The 19,191-nt window shown below is 45.9% G+C and overlaps 1 protein-coding gene across 2 annotated transcripts in view; it reads right to left on the bottom strand.

Annotated features, from left to right (window-relative positions):
• Positions 1-128: 128 nt before the first annotated feature.
• Positions 129-19,191, bottom strand: part of PMS2 (PMS1 homolog 2, mismatch repair system component) — a 44,841-nt gene continuing 25,778 nt past the window's right edge. Inside the window, exons 11-15 of one of the 2 annotated variants that reach the window (XM_003934239.4) lie at positions 15,740-16,601; positions 11,465-11,632; positions 6,594-6,694; positions 5,835-6,004; positions 129-2,134 (exon numbers count right to left, since the gene is read on the bottom strand). In XM_003934239.4, the coding sequence (XP_003934288.1) occupies positions 1,991-2,134; positions 5,835-6,004; positions 6,594-6,694; positions 11,465-11,632; positions 15,740-16,601 (1,445 nt within the window). In that variant the 3' untranslated portion in view covers positions 129-1,990. Of the gene's footprint in view, positions 2,135-5,834; positions 6,005-6,593; positions 6,695-11,464; positions 11,633-15,739; positions 16,602-19,191 lie in introns of those variants that run through there. The other variant, XM_074390697.1, reaches the window with a different exon arrangement.

Below are 19,191 nucleotides of genomic sequence, written 5' to 3'. Positions count from 1 at the left end.
GGGAGAATCCGTATCCTTGCCTGTTCTAGCTTTTCCAGAAGTGGTCCCCAACCTTTTTGGCCCATTTTGTGGAAGACAATTTTTCCATGGATGGGGGTAGTGAGGGATGGTTTCGGGATTCAAGCACATTACATTTATTGTGCACTTTATTTCTATTATTATTACACTGTAACATACAATTAATTACACAACTCACCATTTGGACTCAGTGGGAGCCCTGAGCTTGTTTTCCTGCAACTAGACAGTATCATCTGGGGGTGATGGGAGACAGTGACAGATCATCAGGCCTCAGATTCTCATAAGGAGCACCCAACCTAGATCTCTCGCATGCGCAGTTCACAATAGGATTTGCACTCCTATGAGAATCTAATGCTCACCACTTATCTGACAGGAGGTAGAGCTCAGGTGGTAATGCCAGCCATGGGAGCGGCTGTAAATACAGACGAAGCTTTGCTGGCTTGCCCACCGCTCACATGCTGTGCAGGCTGGTTCCTAACAGGCCATGGACCAGTACTGGTCTGTGGCTGGGGTGTTGGGACCCCTGTTCTAGAGGCTGCTTGCAATGTTGACTGGTGGTACCTCCTTCCATCTCCAAAACCTGCTGGCAGCCTCCTCTGGCCAGCAGGTAAAGGCCTCCACCTTTGAAGGACTCACCCAATGGACTGGACTCAACCAGACAATCCAGGATAATCTCTGCATTGCAAGATCCTAACTCAGCCAGGCACAATGGCTCATGCCTGTAATCCCAACACTTTGGCAGGCTGAGATGGGTGGATCACCTGAGGTCAGGAGTTCAAGACCAGCCTGGTCAACAGAGTGAAACCCTGTCTCTACTAAAAATACAAAAATTAGCCAGGTGTGATTGTGGGCAGCTGTAATCCCAGCTACTCGGGAGGCTGAAGTGGGAGAATCACTTGAACCTGGGAGGCAGAGGCTGCAGTGAGCCGAGATCACACTATTGCACTCCAGCCTGAGCAACAAAAGCAAAACTTCGTCTCAAAAAAAAAAAACCAAAACAAAAAAACTTTCACTCAGTCACAACTGCAGAGTCCCTTGTGCCATGTGAGGCACCGTGGTCACAGGTTCTGGAGATTAGGACACAGCTATCTTGGGGGCTGTTATCCTGCCACAGCCCCCAATCTGCAGAGTTCTTAAATGGGATCCTGCAGACCACGCGGGCATGGTGCTGGCCGCGATGACACAGTTACCACTGTACTGCCTCCTCCATCTAAGGAATTCTAAACCAGGAATGGGAGCCCCATCTTCCTTGAAGACCACAGTCCAGGGTAGGGATGGGGCAGCAGGGGGAGCCACATTTGTCATCTCTCGGCCCCCAAGAGGTCATCTTCACTTCCATTTTTAGCCCAGTTCAAACAGGACAAGGTTCCATGAAAACTATCTGAAAAGACACACAGGGATTCCTACATTTCCAGAACTAGTTACAAGGCCAGTAACTAGAATGTTCTACAGTTCACACCCTGAGGAAACCAAATCACAGAATCAAATTGTGGGAAAATAAAACTCTTTTTGTTCCGCTACAGGGACAGTACTTTGCTACCTTGGCCGCACAGAGGCATGTTTAATAACAGTGACCCCTGTCCCATCCAGTTATTTTCTTCCAGCCGGGTAGAGAATCCCCTTGTTTAAAATGTAATGTGAATCAGGGCTGAGAATCAGGAACCCAAAAGGACATAGACTAAACTATGTCCAGCCAGAGCAGAGGCCTGAGTAACTTCCAAAGTGCTCTTGTTTTTATAACTGTTTTTGCCTGGACACACACACTTACAAGCACATGAAAACACAGACAACAATTTTTGCAAGCAATGCTCCATCTGGTTTGAAAAGGTTCTCAAGATCACTTTTAAGTGGGTCTGATGTGTATTTTTTTAAGTAGCAGATTCATTCTAAAACATAAAAGGTTAGTTAAGACCCTGTCTTTCAAAACATAAAAATCTGCAATAAAACTGATAATTCCATCCAATGACTAATGTCAGTTCTGAGAAATGACACCCAGGTTGGCTATGTGTCTCATGGTTGGCCTTCCATGGGGACAGTTCCAGGGGTGGTCCATCTCCCCCATGTGGGTGATCAGTTTCTTCATCTCGCTTGGATTAAGAGCAGTCCCAATCATCACCTGAGTACAAGACACAATGGTTCAACATTTTAACAGTTTCTTGATGTCAGAATGGCAGCTCTTCAGAAGCAGTCTTCTCTAAAATAAGACTGGACAATATTACAGCTCAAAAACCACCTTCCCTGAAAAACCTTCCCCCAGAGAAGCCTCCGTTCTAGCCCTCAGCCCTCCACCTTTCTGTGAAATCCAGGCCCTTTGTGGCTCTTTCATGGTGGCACAGCCTCTACTCCAGACGCTGACCGTATCTGTTCAGAACGCAGCCACTCTCAGGGGCCACTGTGACCTCTCACCCTGGCAAGTGCAGCAGCCTCTGGCAGGCTTCCCTACCCCACTGCAACCCCTCCCGCTGCTCTCTACTCAGCAGCCAGTGATTATTTTTAAAGGGCTATCAGGTCACGTCATTCCACACCACGGCTCTCCCCGCTCACCTGAATAAAGGCCCTTGTCTGTCCCCTGATTTGGTCCTCACTAGGCTGTGCCTGCACCCCACCTCTAAGCACAAATGCCTCCCTTCCTCACCCCAGCTGCACCAACACTCCCTTCCTCTTGCACAGGTCCATCAAGCAAACACCTGCCTCTGGACTGTGGCACTCCTGGGACCCTCTCCCCCAGTGGGTGCAGATGTTACTCCCCCTGTGTTGGGCTCTGACCCACTGCCCACAGCACCAGCCCTGGCCATGCTGGCTCCGTGCCATGGATCCTGACAGGGAGGAGAGGAGACAAGCCTGAAGCCTTCTGTCACCTTCCTTCCTTCAGTACCCTGAGGGCCCGACACCTGCCGGGCACAGTTGCAGGGCTGGGGTGACAGCAGGGCTCCACCAGGTGGGAGAAGGACAGACAAGTCAACAGAGAACCAAGATAGGCAGCACCCAGGGGAGGGGACGTGCTCAGGTGTGGGGAGCGGGTGAAGGGTGAAAGTGGTGAACCCAGGTAGAGAGGAGAGCAGGGAGAAAGGGCGTAAGGCAGGGAGAAAACTGGGGTGGGGAGGAACTAGAAGGCAGTTGTGTGGTTGGAAGCGTGGCGGGGAGGTGATGGGGCTGGAAGGGTGGGCAGGGCTCGGAGCAGGGGCCTCGTGGGCAGGGAGTGACAGCACCGGAGATGCAGGAGTTGGCCAGGGTGGGAGGGAAGGAGCAGCCTGTGGCTCCCAGGCCCCTGAGTCACACTAAAGACCCAGAACATCCAAACTGCCTGACTATGAGCTCAGCTCCACACTCTCACTCACAGACTTCAGGACTGGAAGGTCCACATTAGGTCTTTTTTTGTGGTGGGGAGAAAGAGTCTGACTGTGTCTTCCAGGCCAGAGTGCAATGGTGTAATCTCGGCTCACTGCAACCTCTGCCTCCCAGATTCAAGCAATTCTCCCGCCTCAGCCTCCTGAGTAGCTGGGATTACAGGCGCCTGCCACCATGCTCAGCTAATTTTTGTACTTTTAGTAGGGACAGGGTTTCACCATGTTGGCCAGGCTGGTTTCAAACTCCTGATCTCAGGTGATCAACCCACCTCTGCCTTCCAAAGTGCTGGGATTACAGGTGTGAGCCACCATGCCCAGCCTATATTAGGTCTTTATCAAAGAAACACTGTGGCTAGAAGTCAGATTCTGGGCCCTCTTCTAATTAAACTCTGCCCTTGAGTAATTTCATCCAATCTCATGACTGTAAATTACACCTGAAGCTCACACAGCAGGCTCCATCCCACCCACTCCCCACGTGGCACCCAGCTGCTGCTCTCCCCAGCGGCTGCACTCACGGCACCCCTTCCAGTCTATTCTCTCCCGTGGTTCCTGCCACACACAGCAGAGACCCCCAGGGTCTAGGCATGACTGGCAACACTCTACGTGGCTGTCTTCTGGACGCTGCTCTGCTCAATCCTGTCTCCTCTCCAGGCACACAATCAGCCTCTGGCTTCACTCTTGCCACTTCTTCCACTTGGAAAATTCTTACCCAAGAGGGCTCCAGTCTATGTGTATATATATATATATATTTTTTTTTTTAGAAAAGATCTTACTCTGTCACCCAGGCTGGAGTACAGTTGTGTGATCTTGGCTCATTGCAATCCTGACCTCCCTGGCTCAAGTGATCCTCCCACCTCAGCCTCCTGAGTAGCTGAGACTACAGGCACAGGCCACCACACCTGGCTAATTTTTTAACTTTTTGTAGACATGGGGGTGTGCCTGTGTTGCCCAGGCTGGTCTCCAACTCCTGGCCTCAAGCAATCCTCCCAACTTGGCCTCCCAAAATGCTGGGATTACACGCATGAGCCACCATGCCCGGCTTCCATCCCACCTTTTGAGTGGCAGCTGAGATGCCACCTGCCCAGATGCTGTTCCCTGACCACCATCTCACCTAGCCATATTTTTCTGTAGTCATTTCCTGTCCCAAAACACTGTCTGAATCTCTTGACTGTGCTTGCTGGCATCTAATGGGTGTCATTTATTTGTGGGGATGTCTATTTCTCCCTACTGTCAGCTCCACAGGGCAAGGGCTGCAGCTGCCTTGTCACCTCTGTGTCCCCGACACCTGGAACAGGGTGGGCCACACAGCAGGGACTCAAGGAGCATCCACTAAATAAATAAAGGAATGGCATCCTGGCCTTTCCCAATGGCCAGCTGATACAGTCATTTTTTTTGGCTATCAGGCTAATCCCCACTGCAGGCATAACCACTGCTACCACCTTACAACACCAACCCGAGCAGCGGCAGGGATGCCACATGCAACGACAACCACGGCACCCCTGCTGCCTCGATGACTCTGCAGTAACTTGTCTAATGTCACCGAGTCCTGGAATCAGCAAATCTTTATCTACCAATGTTGTTATTACCCAAAGGTCCACAGACGAACAGGGTGCCTCAACCGTTCACTTAACTGGGGTCAACAAAGGCTTTAAGATAGCTGGGCACGGTGGCTCACACCTATAATTCCAGCACTTTGGGAGGCTGAGACAAGGAGCAAAAGAAGACCACGTTTCTACAAAAAATTTAAAAATTAGCTGGGCATGGTGGTGCATCCCTGTAGTCACAATTACTCAGAAGGCAAGGGCAGGAGGATTGCTTGAGCCTCGAAGGTCAAGGCTGCAGTGAGCTGTGATTGTGCCACTACACCCTGGCCTGGGCAACAGATGGAGACCCTGTCTCAAAAAAAAAAAAAAAAGTACTGCTTAACAGAGGTAACAAAAGAGCAATAATTATGAGTTCAAGGTCACAGAGAATGCAGACAACGTAGATGCTCAGCTATGATGTTCTACATAGTTCTCTGTGTAAAATGACCCCTGGCAATCATAAAGGCTTTTTTTTTTTTTTTTTGAGACGGAGTCTAGCTCTGTCACCAGGCTGGAGTGCAATGGCGTGATCTTGGCTCACTGCAATCTTTGCCTCCTGGGTTCAAGCAATTCTCCTGCCTCAGCCTCCCAAGTACTCAGCCTCCTGAGTAGCTGGGACTACAGGCATGCACCACCACGCCCAGCTAATTTTTGTATTTTCAGTAGAGATGGATTTGACCATGTTGGCCAGGATGGTCTCGATCTCTTGACCTCATGATCCACCCACCTAGGCCTCCCAAAGTGCTGGGATTACAGGCATGACCCACTGCGCCCGGCCAATCATAAAGGCATTTAATAACCTTGACCAAATCAGGAGCTGAACTGAGACCTTTCTTACACTTCGAGCTTGAGCAGCTGAACTGACAGCCAGGCTTGCTTTACTTACAGATTTTCGACAGGCTCTGGAGGCAAACATCTGCTTGACCCGGGAAGGCCGGCACATGACCCCAGGGCTGTCACTGAGCATAAAGATCAGCTCATCTATGTCCTGGGGTCCAAATGTCCAGTTTTTACTAGTTGGCAAGGAAATCAGTTTAGCCCTTTGAGTGACTGGAGCTAAAAGAATACAATTTTGGAAAAAAAAAAAAAAAAAGAATACAATTTTGAAAAAAATCCATTACTTGAGGAACACATTTCACTTGAAAGCTACTGATAATGATGAGTATCTGAAAGAGAAGACAGTCACAAAATGCTTTTTCATCTTTTATAAAATAAAAACACTGGTCTATATAACCTGAAAGATTATTCCCACTCTAAAACAACAAGAATCTATAGTTTTTATTTATTTATTTATTTGAGATGGAGTTTCACACTTGTCACCCAGGCTAGAGTGCAGTGACATGATCTCAGTTTACTGCAACTGCTGCCTCCCAGTTTCAAGCAATTCTCCCACCTCAGCCTCCCAAGTAGCTGGGATTACAGGTGCCTGCCACCATGCCAGGCGCCTGCCACCAGGCCCAGCTAATTTTTATATTTTCAGTAAAGATGGGCTTCACTGTGTTGGCCAGGCTCGTCTCAAACTCCTGACCTCAGGTGATCTGCCTGCCTTGGCCTCCCAAAGTGCTGAGATTACAGGCATGAGCCACTAAAGTTTTAATTAATAACTTTTTTTTATTAATTAGTCACTATAGTTTTAATAACTTACCACTTTCATCGATAACAAAATCAAAGCCATTCTTTCTAAATATTTCCAGATTTTCTATCAGAATAGTTTCGTTAACAGCAGTTAAGTTGAGAGTCTGAGGTCTGAAAAACACAAAAGTGATTCAAACCATATCCTGAAGTCAAACATTTAGCTATAAAGCAGAAATAAAATTAAAACAATACTATATTTTGAATTCATTTCAAAATAACAACACTATTCAGCTAAGTGTCATAGAACTTCCTCAGAAGTTCCTTTTAATTTTCTTTTTTTTTTTAAGTTCTTTTTAGAAGTTAAAGTAGCAACAGGCTGGGTGTGGTGGCTCATGCCTGTAATTCCAGCACTTTAACAGGCCGAGGCAGGCAGATTTTTTGAGGCCAAGAATTTGAGACCAGCCTGGTCAACACAGCAAAACCCTGTCTATATTAAAAATACAAAAATTAGGCCAGGCGAGGTGGCAGCGCATGCCTGTAGTCCCGGGTACTTGGGAGGCTTAGGTAGGAGATTCGCTTGAATCCAGGAGGCAGAAGTTGTAGTGAACCAAGATCATGTCATTATACTCCAGCCTGAGCAACACAGCAAGTCTCTGTCTAAAAAAAAAAAAAAAAAAAAAAGGCCGGGCGCGGTGGCTCAAGCCTGTAATCCCAGCACTTTGGGAGGCCGAGGCGGGTGGATCACGAGGTCGAGAGATCGAGACCATCCTGGTCAACATGGTGAAACCCCGTCTCTACTAAAAGTGCAAAAAAAAATTAGCTGGGCATGGTGGCATGTGCCTGTAATCCCAGCTACTCAGGAGGCTGAGGCAGGAGAATTGCCTGAGCCCAGGAGGCGGAGGTTGCGGTGAGCCGAGATCGCGCCATTGCACTCCAGCCTGGGTAACAAGGGCGAAACTCCGTCTCAAAAAAAAAAAAAAAAAAAAAATTAGCTGGATATGGTGGCTCATGGCTGTAGTCCCAGCTACTCAGGAGGCTGAGGCACTAGAATTGCTTGAACCCAGGAGGTGGAGGTTGCAGTGAGCTGAGATCCACCACTGCACTCCAGCCTGGCAACAGAGCAAGACTGTTTCAAAAAAAAAAGTTAAAGTAGCTACAAAAGTAGTTTGCTTTTTCCTCAGCTGCCACCCCAATTACTCCATCTTTTTCTGAATCCTTTCCTTAAGGATAACCGTATCACAAAAATGCTATTTTCCCTCCTTCTAATGGAGAATTTGAAGCACTGGGTTAGGTCATTCCAGCATTTATAAACAGAATGAACAGAGAGCATTTATTTTGCTATCCTTCTCCTTCCGCTGCCTGTATTATATCTCCATCTTTCTCTCCTCTTGGATTTACAAGGGTGTTTTTTGTTTTGTTTTGTTTTGTTTTAACTTTTTGCTATTTTTTCAAAAATAGCGACAGGGTCTCACTGTGTTGCCCAGGCTGGAATCCAACTCCTGGACTCAAGTGATCCTCCCACCTCGGCCTCCCAAAGTGCTGGGATTACGGGTGTGAGCCACTGCACCCGGTCCTGAGTGCTGGATAAGACAAACACTGCTCAAGGCAGGAGACAGCCGGTAAGCAAACATAGGCTTGGTCCTAGAGCTGATAGATTACTGGGGAAGAAAGACATTGAGCAAATAGTCAGGCAAGTCGATCATGATGACAAACGACAGGAAGATTAGGAAGAAAAAGCAGCCAATGTCTTAAGTGAGACTTCACCCTGGGGTCAGGAAGTGACCTGTGAGCCGAGTCTGGGGATGAGCAGGAGTTAATCGGGTAATGGGGGAGAAATGGGTACAGGGTGCAGCACAAATGAGCTAGGCGGAGATGACAATCTGTGTCAGGCCCTAGGGTGGACTGCTGATGTGTGCAGAGCCACACATAAAGGTATCCTTCATTCTGCTTAGTGGCCACATAGGGATTCCTCAGGCCACCAAGGGAAAAAGAAAGACAGCCTGAGAGGCTCGAGTACAGGAAACAAGGAGAAGAGAGATGGGAAAAGCTAAAGAGGTCAACAGGGCCACCCTACGCAGGGGCTGCCAGGGCAGGGTGGAATTGGGTCTTATCCTTTCAGCTTGAAGTGTAGTCCATCTGGAATCCAAAGTGGTCTGTGATTACCTGGGCTAACTTGAAATGTCACGGATGAGAGGTTGTCTTTGCCACATGGCTAAAAAATACAAGGCCTCAACCCGGCACAGTGGCTCACGCCTGTAATCCCAGCACTGTGGGAGGCTGAGGTGGGTGGTTCACCTTAGGTCAGGAGTTTGAGACCAGCCTGGCTAACACGGCAAAACCCTTTCTCTACTAAAAATACAAAAAAATACAAAAATGATTCAAACCATATCCTGAAGTCAAACATTTAGCTATAAAGCAGAAATAAAATTAAAACAATACTATGTTTTGAATTCATTTCAAAATAACAACATTAGTAACAACACTATCCAGCTAAGTGTCACGAAACTTCCTGAGAAGTTCCTTTTAATTTGCTTTTCCTAAAGTTCTTTTTAGCAGTTAAAGTAGCTACAGGCCGGGCACAGTGGCTCACGCCTGCAATCCCAGAAGTTTAGGAGGCCGAGGCAGGCAGATCTCTTGAGGCCAGGAGTTTAGAAAAAGCACTTAGTGTAGTAAGAGAGACTTCACCCTGGGGTAAGGAAGTGACTTTTGAGCTGAGTCTTGGGATGAGTGGGAGTTAATCAGGTAATGGTGGCAGGTGCCTGTGATCCCAGCTACTCAGGTGGCTGAGGCACAACCATCACTTGAACCCGGGAGGTGGAGGTTGCAACGAGCCAGGATTACGCCACTTAATCACTCCAGCCCGGGTAAAAGAGTGAAACTCTGTCTCAAAGGAAAGGAAAAAAAAAAAAAAAAACAAAACCAAGACCACTATTAAGATGAACAGGGAAGGGATATCTCAGGATTATAAAGTATCTTACTGTCTTTATTATTATCACTGACTCCTACTGAGAATAGAAACAATTCATGCATTCCACAGGAAAGAGAGTACTCAGTAAACTAGATAGGTTTTTTTCCAGCTGTTCAGTGGCACATTTCTACATGTGGGATATACATGTTGAGATCTGAGTTTACTTCTCTACATGGTTTAATTTGCCAGATAAAACTCCTCTTCTTATAACTTTGCTTAAGACAAGACTTTCGTTTTACATAATATACTATCACACCTGACCTTTGTAAAGTAGTCAGGGCAAAACATTCAGTTTGGCAGAGGAGAGAGAAATAAAAAATTCTGCAATGACTATCTTAAAATAATTTTTATATTTCATGTATTTATTTGTGACACAGACTCTCACTGTCTCACTCTGTCACCCAGGCTGGAGTGCTGTGCAGTGGCATAATCACGGTAGCCTCAACCTCCTGGGCTCAAAAGATCCTCCCACCTCAGCCTTCCAAATATGGGACCACAGGCATACACCATCAAGTCTGGCTAAAGATACATATATATACACATATACATATGTGTGTGTGTGTGTGTGTGTGTGTATATATATATATGCCTATGTATATATATATGCCTATGTATATATATATATGGCTCACTGCAACCTCCACCTCACAGGTTTAAGTGATTCTTCTGCCTCAGCCTCCTGAAGAGCTGGGATTACAGGTACATACCACTACAACTGGCTAATTTTTGTATTTTTAGTAGAGATGGGGTCTCACCACGTAGGTCACGCTGGTCTCAAACTCCTGACCTCGTGATTCATCCACCTCGGCCTCCCAAAGTGCTGGGATTACAGGCGTGAGACACCATGCCCAGCAAATTTTTTTATTTTTTGTAGAGACAAGGTTTCACCATGATGTCCAGGCTGGTCTCAAACTCCTAAACTCAGTCGATCTGCCTGCCTGAGTCTCCCAAAGCTCTGGGATTACAGGCGTGTGCCCCTGCACCCAATCTGCAGTGACTATCTAACTGCTGATTGACTCTACTGTAAATAAAGACTGGCGCACAGGCTGTGCTCTTTCTGAACACACATATTCCATACACTATCTGTACTAATACTCTATACTATAAACTGCCCTCATGAAAAGGATAGTCTGGCTAACCAGTGATCCGCATTTTCAATAGCTAAAAAGGTTTGGTACCTAGAGAACATGTTAATTGTGTGAACTTGGGCAAGTTACTCAGCCTCTCTGTGTGTGCCTCAGTTTTATCACCTTTGGAATGGCGAAGGTAACAGTAACCACCTCATATGTTTTTGAGGATTAAATGAACTAATACACACTAATACACGCATTATTTCAACCATGTCTGGCAGATACTAGGCATTCAATAAATCCTATCACTATTATTATGTAAAAAGTATAAAAATCTGCTATATGAATACTTACAGAAAAATACATATATATATATATACACATATATAGAGACACATATAAACTACTAGTTTTTTTTTTTTTGGAGACGGAGTCTCACTCTGTCACCCAGGCTGGATGGAGTACAGCAGTGCGATCTTGGTTCACTGCAACCTCCGTCTCCCAGGTTCAAGCAATTCTCCTACCTCAGCCTCCTGAGTAGCTGGAATTACAGGCGTGTGCCACCACACCCAGCTAATTTTTCTGTATTTTTAATAGAGATGGTGTGTCACCATGTTGGCCAGGCTGGTATCGAACTCCTGACCTCTGGTGATCTGCCCGCCTTGGCCTCCCAAAGTGCTGGGATTACAGGTGTGAGCCACCATGCCCAGCCAACTATTAGATCTTTTTTATTTTTTACATCCCTCCTTCCTAGATCTCTTCTTTTTTTAAGTAGATACGAGGTCTTGCTATATTGCCCAGGCTGGTCTCAAACTCCAGGCCTCTTGTGATCCTCCGGCCTCAGCCTCTGTTAGATATGAAATTTGAGGGGGAATTTGGGAATCAATACTGAAAGGAACTCACGCTATAAGCCTCTGTCCTTGGAGCATGGTGTGCTGCTGCAGCATCTCAAAGTTGTATTTCTCATCTGTAGCATGCTGGTCCACTATGAAGATATCCTCATTCAGTTTGGTTATAATAAATCCCAGGTTAAACTGGCCAATGATTTCCATTTCTGCAAACATAGATTTACTGCAGGTAGAAAATGTTAATTATGAGATGTTTTACAAGATTATTTTTCTGATTTTGTTACGGAAAACTTTATTTAAAAAAAAAAAAAAACCATAAAATAAAGTCCCTAACCACCCCACCTTCTAAAGATAGCATTAATTATTCACTCATCCAGGCTAGGCGTGGTGGCTCACGCCTGTAATCCCAGCACTTTGGGAGGCTGAGGAGGATGTATCATGAGGTCAGGAGATCGAGACCATCCTGGCTAACACGGTGAAACCCGTCTCTACTAAAAATATAAAAAAAAATTAGCCAGGCGTTGTGGCGCGCTCCTGTAGTCCCAGCTACTTGGGAGGCTGAGGCAGGAGAATCACTTGAAGTGGGAGGCAAAGGTTGTGGTGAGTTGAGATCTCACCACTGCACTCCAGTCTGGGGAACAGAGCCAGACTCCGTCTCAAAAAAAAAAAAAAAAAAAAAAAAAAAATTATTCACTCATCCAACTCTCCAGAGAAGACATCAGTTGCTACTGTTAAGAAATTAAATGAAATATATTTTTCCAGACCCTTGTTTCTATATATAAATTTTTTAATTTTAAAAAACAAAAATGAAATCTTAATTCTCCATACTGTACTATCATCACTTAACACATCTGAGAGATGTTTTCAAATCTGTACACATAGATCTACTTCATTTTTTGTTTGTTTGTTTGTTTGTTTTTGTTTTTGTTTTGTGACAGAGTTTCACTCTTGTTACCCAGGCTGGAGTGCAAATGGCTCGATCTCAGCTCACACAACCTCTACCTCCTGGGTTCAGGCAATTTTCCTGCCTCAGCCTCCCGAGTAGCTGGGACTACAGGCATGCACCACCATGCCCAGCTAATTTTTGTATTTTTAGTAGAGACGGGGTTTCACCATGTTGACCAGGATGGTCTCGATCTCAACCTCGTGATCCGCCTGCCTCAGCCTCCCAAAGTGCTGGGATTACAGGCGTGAGCCACCGCGCCTGGCCTTGTTTGTTTGTTTTTTAAGACGGAGTCTCGCTCTGGTGCTCAGGCTGGACTGCAGTGGTGCAGTCTTGGCTCACTGCAACCTCCGTCTCCTGGGCTCAAGCAATTCTCCTGCTTCAGCCTCCCGAATAGCTGGAACTATTATAGGCACATGCCGCCATGCCCAGCTAACTTTTTTATTTTTAGGAGAGACAAGGTTTCACCATGTTGTCCAGGCTGGTCTCCAACTCCTGACCTCAAGTGATCTACCTGTCCCGGCCTCCCAAAGTGCTGAGATTATAGGCGTTAGCCACAGCATCCGTCCTACTTCATTCTTTGCAATGGCCATATAGGAACTCATTGCATGGATGTACCATAATTTGACAAATTCTCTAATAAAGGACATTTCAGTTATCTCCAATTTCAATAGTACACACAAAGCTGCAACAAATACTTCTGTACATAAACCAACTCACCTGTGGGTATATTTCTGTGAGACAGACCCCCCGCTAGAGGCAGGATTACATACGTACTTTCTGACGGGAAATCTGTGAAAATTCACACTCCCACCAACAGTGTCTAAGAGTACCTTTTTGCCAATGCTGAATATCAATCCTTCTACTCTCTGCCAGGCCCACCACTGGGTCCTTTGCTGAGTGGCTTCAACACCTAATGCCATTAAATACTATCTTAATCAATCTGGACAGAAGATGGACACCACCCCTAACCTTCACATGAGAAACTGACACTGTAGTTCTCAGTCCCACACAATTAAACCTGGTGAAAATGCATTTTCCTCATCACCAGCGCTGTGACTATAAGAAATGACTGTGACAGCGGCCACAGACGTTCTCTGGGTCTCACCTGGTGGTCTGAGCTGAGGATAAACGAAACTGAGATTAGGCTGGGCACAGGGGCTCATGCCTGTAATCACAGCACTTTGGGAGGCCGAGGTGGCCAGATCATTTGAGGTTGGGATTTCAAGACCAACATGGTGAAACTCCATCTCTACTTAAAATATAAAAATTAGCCAGGCGTCATGGTGGGCACCTGTACTGCCAGCTACTTGGGAGGCTAAGGCAGAACAATTGCTTGAACCCAGGAGGCAGAAGTTGGAGTGAGCTGAGATCATGCCACTGCACTCCAGTCTAGGTGAAAGAGCAAAACTCTTGTCTCAAAAAGAAAAATTAAAAAAAAAAAGAAAGGAGCTAAGTCTGTTGTTTCTTTCTATAAATGCTCCAGGAAGACCCAGTCCCATGCCACCATGCTCATGATCATCACAATCAACCACAGGTGACAGTTTAGTGAACTGTGAGACCTCTACATGCCACGGATTACTGAGTCCACATTTCCTATTGGCGAGGAGCTGAGTACAGAGCTCAAGTCCAAGTCATAACCAAACCAATCCCCAAATCCTATCTTTGAGGGTCTGTCTCCTGGTACGAATTCCATTACCAATTTTAACAGCTACAGCAACCTGAGATGCTGACACATTCTGACATGTCAGAGTACAATCAAGAGACAAAAACCACACCAGTGACTTTAACAGGTTTTTTTTTTTAAGACAGGGTCTTGCTCTGTCACCCAGGCTGCAGTGCAATGGCATGATCATAGCTCACTGCAGCCTTGAACTCCTGGGCTCAAGCGAGCCTCCTGCCTCAGTCTCCCGAGTACCTGGGACTATAGGCATGCAGCAGTGTACTTGACTAATTTTTTTTTTTTTTTTTTTTAGAGATGGGGTCTCATTATATTGCCCAGGCTGGTCTCAAATTCCTAGCCTCAAGTGATTCTCCTACCTCAGCCTCCCAAAGTGCTGGGATTACAAGGCGTGAGCCACCAGGGCAGGCCTGAGGAGGAAAAATGTATAATAAAGCATTGCAAACTAATAAAAGGTAGTTAACTACCATGCTAGGAAACACAGGAATGGAAAATGCTACTACCTCTAAGGAAGAGGGGGAGTGCTCACAAAAGAAACTCTTGTAAAAGGCCCCTACCCGCTTAGGTTGAGCTTCAGGCCTCCTTGGAGCAGGAGTGGCTGTAGCCTGCCGGATGGAGAGAAGCTGCCAGAGTGATGATGCAGGGACTCCCGCATCGCAGGAGGAAAGGAAAAGGACATCTCAGAAGCATGCCAGAAACCAGCACAAATCTCACCTCCCCTGGGGCTGACTCTAGGCTCTCCCAGGAACTGTCTGAATATGCCTTGGTTCCCAGAACATAGATCATCTTCTCAAAAGCTGGTGCTGGCCTGAAAGACCCAAGTCTTCCATGTTATTGAACTCTATGTCCTGCCACAGAGAACAGCATCTGGCTGGGCGCAGATTCTGGAATTTCAATAGGCACTACTGTGCCCAGCCAATTTTTTTGTAGGGATGGGGTCTCGCTATGTTTTCCAGGCTGATCTTGAACTCCTGGGCTCAAGTGATCCTCCCTCCTTGGCTTGGCCTCCCAAAGTTCTGTGATTACAGGTGTGAGCCACTTGCACCCAGCTTCAAAATACTCTTAAAAAACTACCTGGCCAAGAGCTGTGGCTCACACCTGTAAACCTAGCACTTTGGGAGGCAAGGGTGGGCAGATCATGAGATCAGGAGTTCGAGATCAGCCTGGCCAACATGGTGAAACCCCTTTCTATCAAAAATACAAAAATTAGCCAGGTGTGGTGGTGCATACCTGTAATTCCAGCCACTCAGGAGGTAGAGGCAGGAGAATTGCTTGAACCTGGGAGGTGGAGGTTGCAGTGAGCCAAGATCATACCAGTGTACTCCAGCCTGGGCAACAGAGCGAGACTCCATTTCAAAAAAATAAAAATAGGCCTGGCGAGGTGGCTCACGCCTATAAGCTCAGCACTTTGGGAGGCCAAGGAGGGTGGATCACGAACAAGGTCAGGAGTTCAAGACCAGCCTGACCAATATGCTGAAACCCCATCTCTACTAAAAAAAAAATACAAAAATTAGCTAGGCATGGTGGTACGAGCCTGTAGTCCCAGCTATTTGGGAGGCTGAGGCAGGAGAATTACTTGAGCCTGGGAGGCAGAGGTTGCAGTGAGCTGAGATCATGCCACTGCACTCCAGCCTGAGTGACAGAGCAAAACTCCATCTCAAAAAATAAATAAATAAAAATTAAAAATTAAAAAATTAAAACTTTACCTTATCTCTTTTCTTAGTTCATCTTCAGCTGCTTGATTTTCTCCAGGGCAAATCTTTGCCCTAAACTTCCTGTAATTCTGTTCACCTTCACTTTGCTTTGCTTTATGATGAAACTGCTTTATTCGTTTAGTTAAAGAACTCATAGAAAAGTCCAGAGGCACAACTTTCTTATCAATTTTAACAGCTATATCAACCTGAGAGGCTGACACGATCTGAGTATTTACTAACTTTAGACAAATGTCAGAATTTGAAAGAATTTCTTCTTTTTTAAAGCGTTTTGTGTTTGGGGATGCAAGATTAGGTGGCTGAGGCAAAACTCTAAATTTACATCCAGTATCTTCCTGGTTTAAACGGCAGTCCACATCTGAAAAAGGGTTGTCAGTTTCAGGCACTTTCTCACGAGAGTCCACAGACTCCTGTGAGCCCCTGTCCTCCGGGGAGCTGGCCACACACTCGCTGCTGTGGTAACTGCCTGTGTCTGGGATGCTGAACCCCTCTGAATCCACGGAAGTGCTGCCATGCCCAGAGTCTTTCTCCACCTCCGCTCTATCTGCAGGGTCACTGGGTCCCTCACTGGAACTCGCTGCCTCTTTCTGAGGTCCCAGGAAGCCTCTGTCAGAGATGGCATCTGAAGTGCTAAAAGATGGCATACCCCTTTTCTGCCCTGGAGAGCTCCTTCTTGGTTCTGGAGTCTTCAGGCTGTGAGACTTGTTCTCTGCTGTGTGGTGAAGAGAAAAAGCCTCTCGCAGTCTGGAAATGGACATGTCCCGTTTTTCTTCTCGAGTCCTTGATGAAGGGGAATTATCCTGCTGTTCTGGCAGGGGCTTTTCCAAATCCACAGCATGCATTTTCATTAAGTTACCTAAGTAAACATGAACAGAGAAGAGGGTCAGGGACTATCTTGAAATGGTTAGAGGATGTACTTATGTGAACAGACACTTCACAAAAGAGGAGAGCCACATGCTAATTAAACAGATGAACACAGTTCATTGTTCAAAATAAAACTATAATATTGGCTAGATGTGGTGGCTCATGCCTGTTATCCCAGCACTTTGGGATGCCAAGGCAGGTGGATGGCATGAGGCCAGGAGTCTGAGGCCAGTCTGGACAACATGGCAAACCCCATTTCTACTAAAAATACAAAAATTAGCCAGGTGTGGTGGGGCACATCTGTAATCCCAGCTACTTGGGAGGCTGAGGCACAAGAATCCCTTTAGCCTGGGAAGTAGAGGTTGCAGTGAGCCAAGATGGCGCCAATGCACTCCAGCCTGGGCGACAGAGCAAGATTCTGTCTCAAAAACACACACAGGCGCACACACACACACACACACACACACACACACAACGATCTGGCCATATACTCACCAGAATGGATAAAATTAAAAAAACAACAAATGCTAACAAAGTTCAGAATCAAGTGGAATGCTTAAATACCACTGGTAGTACTGAACCTGGTACAGCTGCTTTGAAAGTTCTCTGGGAGTACCTTGGAAATCTGAATGTATGCACACCTGCAACCCAGCACAGCTACTCCTATCAGCAGTGGCAATCAGCCAGGCACAGTGTCTCAATCTCACTGTAATCCCAGTGCTTTGGGAGGCTGAGGAGGGCAGATCACCTGAGGTCAGGAGTTCAAGACCAGCCTGACCAACATAGTGAAAACTCATCTCTACTAAAAACACAAAAAAATTAGCCAGGCGTAGTGGAAGGCACTACAATCCCAGCTACTAGGGAGGCTAAGGTGGGAGAACTGCTTGAGCCTGGAAGGGGGGTTGCAGTAAGCCAAGATCACGTCACTGCACTCCAGCTGGGCGCCAGCATCAAAAAAAAAAGATTCCATCTCAAAAAAAAAAAAGTGCCTATCTATGCTCATCAAAAGACGTGGATTAGGATGTTCTTGACAGGGTTCTTCATTATAGCCCCAAACTGAAAATAACTCAAATATTCACAAATAAATTATGATATCTGACTATTATGGAATGCTGTATAGTGAATGAATCAAAGAATTTTGCCGTATGACTTGGGTGAATCTCACAAACAAAATAATGAGAGAAAGAAACAAATCAGAGAAAAGTACAGGCTGAATGACTTCAAATTAAAAACAGATTATACTGTTAGAAGTCAGGAAATCCCAGCATTTTCAGAGGCTAAGGCTGAAAGATAGCTTGAGCTCAGGAGTTTGAGATCAGCCTGGGCAACCTGGAAAAATCCCATTTCTACTGAAAATACAAATATTAGCTGGGCATGGTGGCAGGCACCTACAATCCCAGCTACTCGGGAGGCTGAGCCAGGAGAATCTCTTAAACCCAGAAGGAGGAGGTTGCAGTGAGCTGAGATCGCACCATTGCACTCCAGCCCGGGCGAACAAGAGCGAAACTCTATCAAGCAATAGATTAGTCCAATGTGATGTTAGGAGTTCAGCAGAATGAATAGAATTTGAAATAGTTAGATGTTCAGCTTGAAGGGTTTCTTTTTTTTTTTTTTGAAACAGAGTCTTGTTTTGTTGCCAAGCACCAGGCTGGAATGCAGTCACGATCTCGGCTCACTGCAACTTCTGCCTCCCGGGTTCAAGCAATTCTCCTGCCTCTGCCTCCTGAGTAGCTGGGACTACAGGCGTGTGCCACCATGCCCAGCTAATTTTTGTATTTTTTTAGTAGAGACAGGGTTTCATCATGTTAGCCAGTATGGTCTCGATCTCTTGGCCTCATGATCCGCCCACCTCAACCAAAGTGCTGGGATTATAGGTGTGAGCCACTGAGCCCGGCCACTTGAAGAGTTTCTTAATTGGTGGATGCTTTTAGGCCAACTACGATGATAATACTTTTTACTCTCTGTAGAATGGTTGTTTCCTAGGGTCTAAAGAACTGTCCCTCTTTAGACTAACAGTTAACTTACAGGGATATTAACTAATTCTGTGGTAAGTTTAAAGTTGAACTAAGATTCTGTCTGGACTACCAGCTATCATCAGGCTTGGTAGGTTTGTCCCTACTACTCATAAATGTTCGCACTATTTTGCCACATAGATGGGTATGCACTTTTCGCTAACCTTGAGTAGCTCATCTGGTTTCATGGGATTTGGCTATGGTTCTCTAGTTAATACATTATGCAGAAGGTAAAAGGGTTTGTCTTTGCTTCTTAATGCTTGATTTAGTTCTTTCATCTTTCCCTTATAGTACTATCCCTATTTCACCAGGGTGAGACTTTCTGTTGCCTATACTTTTTTTTAAGGTAAATGGTTTGGTTAAGATAATTTGATAATATTTTTAGTGAGATTTAGGGTTAGAGTTGGCTCAATGTCAGGTCATGATGAAATCCTCCAGGTGTAAGCTGGGTGCCTTAGGTTGAGCTACACTTTGATTTGTCCAAGCACACTTTCCAGTATACTTATCATGTTACAACTTATCTCCTCTATATGTGCGTATAGAATTTTTTAGTAGCAATAATTTCTAAAG

Source organism: Saimiri boliviensis, chromosome 20, assembly GCF_048565385.1.
Source record: "Saimiri boliviensis isolate mSaiBol1 chromosome 20, mSaiBol1.pri, whole genome shotgun sequence".
Lineage (NCBI taxonomy): Eukaryota > Metazoa > Chordata > Mammalia > Primates > Cebidae > Saimiri > Saimiri boliviensis.
This window is presented reverse-complemented; position numbering and strand designations above follow the sequence as displayed.